Source organism: Bremia lactucae, linkage group LG1 (genome assembly GCF_004359215.1).
Source record: "Bremia lactucae strain SF5 linkage group LG1, whole genome shotgun sequence".
NCBI classification, from domain to species: Eukaryota; Oomycota; class Peronosporomycetes; order Peronosporales; family Peronosporaceae; genus Bremia; species Bremia lactucae.
In genome coordinates, this window is record NC_090610.1 from 36,284 (window position 1) to 44,003 (window position 7,720).

The 7,720-nt window shown below is 46.2% G+C and overlaps 1 protein-coding gene across 1 annotated transcript; it reads left to right on the top strand.

Moving 5' to 3' along the window:
• The first annotated feature begins 2,425 nt into the window (after window positions 1-2,425).
• CCR75_007590 (uncharacterized protein) lies at window positions 2,426-4,273 on the top strand. Its single transcript, XM_067965648.1, has 3 exons — window positions 2,426-2,578; window positions 2,648-3,915; window positions 3,991-4,273. The coding sequence occupies exons 1-3, from the start codon at window positions 2,468-2,470 to the stop codon at window positions 4,205-4,207; spliced, it is 1,596 nt and encodes a 531-aa protein (XP_067822453.1). The 5' UTR covers window positions 2,426-2,467; the 3' UTR covers window positions 4,208-4,273.
• Window positions 4,274-7,720: the final 3,447 nt, after the last annotated feature.

Sequence of the window (7,720 nt, forward strand, 5' to 3'; positions counted from 1 at the left end):
ACTTGGTTTCCGCAGTATTCAAGACCACATTGCGCCCGCGCTTTATTGGACCATTTATAGTCGTGGCCAAGAAGGGCCTAGCTTATACGCTAAACCTTTCCAGCAAGCTGCGTACACACCCAGTGTGTTACGTTCGCTTGCTTAAGCCATATCGGGACCCTTTCCACGTAGACTTGAAGGCGCTTGCGCCGAGACAGGCGGTCGTGCCGCAGATTGCTGCATCCTCACCAGGATATCCAACCGGCCCTCTAAACGAGGCTGGTGACGCTCCAGCGTCGAAAGACGGTCCCGAACCGCCTCAAAAGAGCTCTCAACCCGAGCAAGGACCTCACGAAGAAGTTGCATCTCGTGCCGTTGAGCATCAAATGCTTCCGCCGAAATTTCGACCCCCTCCCGCGCTGATTGATGCGCGGGGAACCTTCAGTTTCATGTGGAGAAACTTTTAAAGCGACGTCGTCGTGAGGGTCAATACCAGTATCTGGTGAAGTGGCTAGGGTACCCCTCTTCTGAAAACTCTTGGGAGTTCGAGGCACCTCTTCGGCAAGATTGCCCGTACGCTGTTGACGTTTTTAAGCGCCAAGCTTAGGGTAAACTCGCGTCAAACGACTTTTCCCACCACTAAACGTGGGATTAGGTGGATCTAAAGCCTCAGTGCGGCTTCGATCCATGGTTGTACGGTCAACGGAAGTACTGGAATATCGACTAGGTCTTTCTTCGTTTTGTGGCATAAAAGCCGAACGTAACTGGCCTTTGGCCTTAAGCTTAGCGAAGTCGAAGCGAAGCTTCCGGTCCAAACGAACATCACCTCTATCCGCAGACTCTCTGGTATTCCAGATATTACGAAGTCGGCGGGCTCGGTTGACCAAGCTCTCAAATGAGACTTCGTTTTCACTCCTTGTTTCTTTTGGAAACAAAACGATCGGAATTGCCCTCATGGAGGTCACCGAAGCCCCACGGGCTTGATATCGTAAACGCATCAGATACCGGCTTCGCGTCATTACCTTTCGCGTAAGGTATTGCTCATGAAAAGCATCGCTGGCAGCGATCTCCTCCGGCGTCCTCGCCGGGTCACCAGATATCCAACTTCCCCCCAAGATATGACCCGCAATCTATTTGAGACGCTCGTCCGCACTAAGCGGAGTGAATCTATATTCACTATGAGCTTTAGCTTTCGCTATCTCGGCAGCTCGACAACGAGCTCTTTCCTCTATGAGGATTATCTGCTCTTGCTCTTCATCGAGCGGATTCGTAATGATGTTGGACTCAGGGTCCCGTGTCCTGCTCAATGCAGTTAAGGCATCAGCGACACCACATTCTGGGAACGGATTCGGGGCTCGCCGACGTTCATCCGGAGGAGAAGGCGTGAGCGAACGCCGCTCCTTTTCGTCCTCCTCTGATTGAGAGTGACTTTTAAAGTTCTCCATTCCCTTATCGTCGAGGAAGGTGCCCAGAGTCTGTGACTCACGCTTGATTGTCATAAGACAAAGGAATGAAAAACACAACCAAACGGTTAGCTGTTTAGGTTTCAACCACAAAGAGGAAATGAAGCGAATGTTGTCACTCGGTGTCAACAGTCCCATGGGGGAGGATGTAATGGGACACACATCGGTCGGAGAACCGTTGTTGTGGTACATTTACTTTATGGGTAAAATACCCTTTATCTAATTTTAAAATATTTAGTTACTTAAATCCCATTTATTATGGGTAACAAATGTGGTCGCCGCCAGATTAATATCTGGCGGCCAAAATCGTTTTTTATTAACTAGGATAAGGTTTTTAGATTTAAATAATTAGATAAAGTGCAGTTCCCCTTTTGATCTTAAAGCGTTAAGTGCCTTCCTAAGGCTTGCGCGTTGATCTGTAAGAGATAGAAGCCTTTGTAGGGTATATCCTCTTGGGCACGAGTTGCCACTTGGTTCTACGAACCCCTGAATTTCTTCAACTAGGATTCTTAAGCTTTAATAGCTTGAACGACTCCCTGAGTTGTTAAACCCATTAGTTCAATAGAACTAAGTGACTCTTTGAGTCTGAAAGTCTTCCTCTGACTTTAGGAGCGAAATAGCTCCGCTACATTTAGCTACTTAGGAGCCTTCCTCTGTACTCTTGTGAACGTGTAGTATCGAGTGTGATGTTAACTAGTGTCTACCTGTCCGTTACATTACCCATGATAAATGGGATTTTAATAATATTTAGCAAATTGTAAATATTTAGCAAATTGTAACACATTAACGGTTAGACAACGGAAGTGTACCCCATTGCAGAAGCTCTGTACTTATCGGCACTAGCTACATCTTTTCTTTACGACATATAATAAGCAATCTAAATTGTCTTAAGCGCGATGTTAGTGATGACATCATCGATTATACAACGGACACTCTTGTCCTTTTACTAATTTTAAAGAACAATTATTTTACGCGGCAGTTTTATTTGTAGTTATTTTCGTCCTGTAACAGCACAAAGCAACTCCATGCATCTCCGAAGAAAGCCTGTGTGGCCTCGTAGCGGACGCACACCATGCTCATGCAGATTGAAAAAGCGTGCACTGAACATACCATTTCCATATCCGCCACAGCCATTAGTACGTTTTACTTGAAGCTGAAAGCCACTGTAAGCACCTAAAATCACTTAAAGCATATTTACGATTTAGGCCTTTTCCATGCAACGTGAGGCGTCCACATGGGCTCTAGCGGCTGACGGGTTGCAGCAGAAATTCAAAGGTTTAAAGCAGCGAACGGTATGGCGTTACAAGACGTTAAAGAACAATAATACAGCCATCGTCTTTAGCGACGACAAGGAAGAGGTGTTTCTAAAGCCTCGCAACCGGCGGCAATGCGACCCACTCGCTTGCCACAATGTGCTAGCTACAGCGTCCGCGCCTATTCTTAACGGTATTTTGGGCGCGACTTCGCCCGAAGAGTCCAACCAGTTCTGCAGAACGATGGTTGGATTTATGCTGCACTCGTGTTCACCATCCGAGCGAGCAAAAGTTCTGAACGTCATCACGATAACGCGACTGGAAGAGATTACAATCGCTAATCGTGCATTAATTGTTCGAGCCATTCAACAGTGCATACAGTCCCCCTTGATTCGTGACAAAGCAGTGATGCACTCGGCTGCCAAGAACGTAATCTGTGGCACGTATGGACTCCAGCTTTCGGTTTTGAAAGAACGCATTCACGCGGAAGAAAACTTTTTGTTTGAAGCAGCAGACTCTCCACAGCTCGAAGTTGCTGAAGTTCCGGAAAAGGTATTTGTTGGCCAAAACACGTGCGCACCCGGAGAGCTACTGCATGCAGGAGATCTTGTTCAGCTCATATTTGAAAACAAAAATGTTACAGAAGTTGTGTCAATGATGCAGCATATTGCTGTAGAAAGCCTTGACGTGAAGGCGAAGCAGCCGAATTTAATCAAAGTTATAAGCGATATCGATGACACGCTTTTTCCAGGCTGGGTGGACGCACGCTATCCTCTTCACGTTCCATACCCTGGTGTCTCAAATCTGTTCGCTCGGCTTTCACGCGGATTAGCTCGAGATGCAAACGGTGATAACCTGCGCCCGTCAATTACCTTTTTAACGGCAAGACCCCGTGGATGGCTGAGCGTTGGACGCTACTTGACACTGCAGCATTTGAAAAGTCTGGGAATACCTAACGTCACAGTGTTAAATGGATCAGTGAAAGGTCTCATGAGCATTGAAAAGATTGCGAATCTCAAGCTGGATAATTTCATACGCTTTGCGGCGCTGTTTCCAGAATTCAAGTTCATCTTCTTTGGCGATTCAGGCCAAGGTGATGCGCTTCTTGCATCACGCTTGCTTAAAAGCTGTTCAGAACAGGTGCTTTCCACTTTTATTCACGATGTGAATCCAAACTCAGCTCGAGCGGGTGACGGTGGCTTGAAGCTCGAGTATGCCTCGTAAGTCACTGAAAGGATTTTATTCGCTGTGTATTTTCCTCTAAACCATTGGTTGATGCCTTTTCAATATGACAGCGAAGGCGTCAACTTTTTTCGGACTTACGCAGGTGCTGCCTTAGCTGCGTATAAAAGTGGACTTATTTTAGCTGACGACGTTTTGGCAGTTGCAGCTGCCTCAGAAAAAGATCTGGAAGAAATTCTTTTCCTTGGACCCAATGCTGCTGCCATGAAGTCCTGGCGACGTCACGAGCTACAGCAAGATCTTAATGTCATAGAGTTGTGTTGTAAGTAAAGCTTTTTGAAAAGTAGTGGAACAACTTCCGTAATTTAATTTAATTTGTATTTTTTGTCATACACATTTGAAACGTATCCTTTATCGACGAAAGAATAACTTGTTCTCAACACCGGCTGTGTAACCCTCGACGCATGCTGCTGCTGTGCCACATGTAAGTGTGCCCGTTTCCATAGTGTGTTGGGAGTCCACTAGTATGGATTTTGTTTTCGGTCTACCGAAAGATTTGGCCGGTAACTCTGGCATAGTGGTCTTTGTTGACCAATTAAGCTAAATGGCTCACTTAGCGGCTGTGCGGATACCATTGATGGTGAAGGTACAGCAAGGCTGTTCATCGATTGCGTGTTTCGACAACAAGGTTTGCCAGTGGCAATTGTCTCTGATTGGGACCCCCGTTTCACGAATAAATTCTGGAAATCAATTTTCCGAGTGCTTGGCACAGGATTGGCCATGTCCACCGCAGACCATCCGCAGACCGATAGTCAACCTGAACGTGTCAATTGTGTCATTGAGGACGTATTACGCAGCGTATGTGTGCTCAGACACCAAAACGCTGGAGCTCAATTCTCCCAGTGATGGAATTTGCGTTAAAAAACGCTGTCCATGCCTCTACAGGCTATACTCCGTTTTATGTCAACGGTCTCACCCACTCACGCGTTCCTTTAACGATACCACTGCGTGGCGCAGGGCTTTATGGGGAAGAATTGGCCGATAGGCTTGCTGATATCAGCCCTGTTACCGTTCGAAAACAAGTATGCGAGTTTTTTAAGCGCTAAAAATCTACCTACTAACTTGGGTTCCGCGGCCTTCAAGACCAAATTGCGCCCGCGCTTTATTGAACCATTTACGGTCGTGGCCAAAAAGGGCTTAGCTTACACGCTAAACCTTACTAGCAAGCTGCGTACACACCCAGTGTTCTACGTTGCTTGCTTAAGCCATTTCGGGACTCTTCCCACGTGGACTTAAAGGCGCTTTCGCCGAGACAGGCGGTCGTGCCGCAGATTGCTGCATTTTTACCAGGATGTCCAGCTGGCCCTCTAAACGAGTTTGCTGACGCTCCAGCTTTGAAAGACCTTTTTAAACCGCTTCAAGAGAGCTCTCAGCCCGAGCAATGCTCTCACGAAGAATTTGCGCCTCGTGCTTTAAAGCATTAAATGCTTCCGTCGAGATCTCGGCCCCCCTCCCGCGCTGCTTGATGCGCAAGGAAACCTTCAGTTTCACGTGGAATAACTTTAAGCGACGGCGTCGTAAGGGCCAATACCAGTATCTGGTGAAGTGGTTGGGGTACCCCTCTTCTGAAAACTCTTGGGAGTTCGAGCTACCTCTTCGGGAAGATTGCCCGTACGCCGTTGACATTTTGAGCGTTACACTTAGGGTCAATTCGCGTCAATCGGCGCTTCCCACCACTGAAAGCGAGAATAGACATATCTATAGCATCAGTGCGGCTTCGATCCATGCACGGTCAACCGAAGCACTGAAATATCGGCTGACCTGTCTTCGTTTTGTGGCATAAATGCCGAACTTAATTGGCCTTTGGCCTTAAGCTTGGTGAAATCGAAGCGGAGCTTCCATTCCAAACAAACATCAGCCACATCCGCAGACTCTCTGACATTCCAAATATTGCGGCGGGCCCGAAGGGCCCAGTCAAATTGACTTCGTTTTCACTTCTTGTTTCGTTTGGAAACAAAACGATCGGAATTTCCCTCATTGAAGTCACCGAAGACCCAATGGCTTGATCACGTAATCACGTCAGATACTAACCTCGCACCATTATCTTTGGTAAAATATCGCTCATGGAGAGCGTCGCGAGCAGCGATCTCTTCCGGCGTCCTCGCCGGATCACCGGAGGTACAAACTGTGATCCGCTATCTCTTTGAGACGCTCTTCCGCACTAAGCGGAGTGAACCTATATTCACTATGAGCTTTAGCTTTCGCTATCTCGGCAGCTCGATGACGAGCTTGTTCCACTATGAGGATTCCCCGCTTTTGCTCTTCATCGAGCGTATTCGTAATAATGTTGGACTCAGGGTCCTGTGCCCTGATCAATGCAGTTAAACATCAGCGGCATTACGTTCTGGAAATAGATTCGGGGCCCGCCGACGTTCATTTGGAGGAGAAGCCTTATAAGAGCGACGCTCTTGTTCCTCATCCTCTGATAAAGTGTAACTTTCAAAGTCCACCATTCAAGGAAGGTGTTGAGAGTCTGTTACTCACGCTTGATTCTGATGGGATAAAGGAAAGAAAAACACTACCAAACGGTTAGCTAATTAGGTTCCAACCTCAAATAGGAAATGAAGCGAATGTTATCACTGAGTGTCAACAGTCTGATGGGGAGGGTGTAATGGGGCACACATCGGTTGGAGAACCGTTGTTGTGGTACATTTACATTAGGGTATTATACCTTTTTATTCTACTCTAAAACAGTTAATTACTTAGATCCCATTTATTATGGGTAACAAATGTGGTCGCCGCCAGCTATTAATCTGGCGGCCAAAAAATATTTTTAAATTAGCTAGGGTAAGGTTTTCAGATTTAAATAATTAAATAAAGTGCAGTTTCCCTTTTAAACTTAAAGCGTTAAGTGCCTTCCTAAGGCTTGCGCGTTGATTTGTAAGAGATAGAAGCCTTCATAAGGTACATACACTTGTCCTACGAACTCCTGAATCCCTTGAACTAGGATTTATTAAGCTTTAATAGCTTTTACGACTCCCTGAGTTGTTTAACTTATTAGTTCTATAGAACTAAGAGACCCTTTGAGTCTAAAAGTCTTCCTCTGACTTTAGGAGCGTGGTAGCTCCGCTACAAAATCGCTGCATTGACAATGTCCTATATGATTAGTGGATTTAGTAATGAACCCCTCAACGATTACATGCCACGGTGTAGATGTGTTATGACAAATCTACGTCTTGAAGCTAGTACGAGTCGCTCGACATTGTGGCCTCCAGGCTCATGGCTTAAGTAGAGCGCGTATGCGTGCGTAGTTCGGGCTTCTAAAGACTTGCTATGAACAATGACCTTGACTAAATTCCAATTATTCATCCGCATTGGTGATTCGCAATGAATTGAAGCATATAATTGAATGATTAGATGTAGGCAGGCACGTCTTAATGCGGCCACGCCCTACTTAACACACACCTTAGAATAGCAAGGAAGCGGTTTGACGGTTTCTCTCACGTACAGTGAGATAGTTGTTTGGCGCCTAAGCGACCTCACCCAACGAACTAAGTGTCTTAGTTTAAGTGACGTCGCGGGAGCGGTAATCCGGCCTCACGTACTCGGGTGTGGTGCACATTTGTGACCAACCCTTGTGTATGTGATGCACATGGATGCATTCACATTAGGAGGGAGTACGACTAGCGTCATCCGTTACGCGAGGTATCTAGAAAGATACGCTCGCAATACATATTAAGTGTTATCTATAGAGATGACATTTTGATTGGTAAAAATAGGTATATTTAATACGATTAAATATAAATCAGTCTAAAAACTACTCCCTTCTTGGCAAGTGCGCAC

Coding starts and splice junctions, on each gene's coding strand:
- CCR75_007590 (XM_067965648.1), top strand. CDS start 2,468: ATGCATCTCCGAAGAAAGCCTGTGTGGCCTCGTAGCGGACGCACACCA. Junction 2,579..2,647: donor CATATCCGCCACAGCCATTA/GTACGTTTTACT, acceptor TTTACGATTTAG/GCCTTTTCCATGCAACGTGA. Junction 3,916..3,990: donor TTGAAGCTCGAGTATGCCTC/GTAAGTCACTGA, acceptor TCAATATGACAG/CGAAGGCGTCAACTTTTTTC.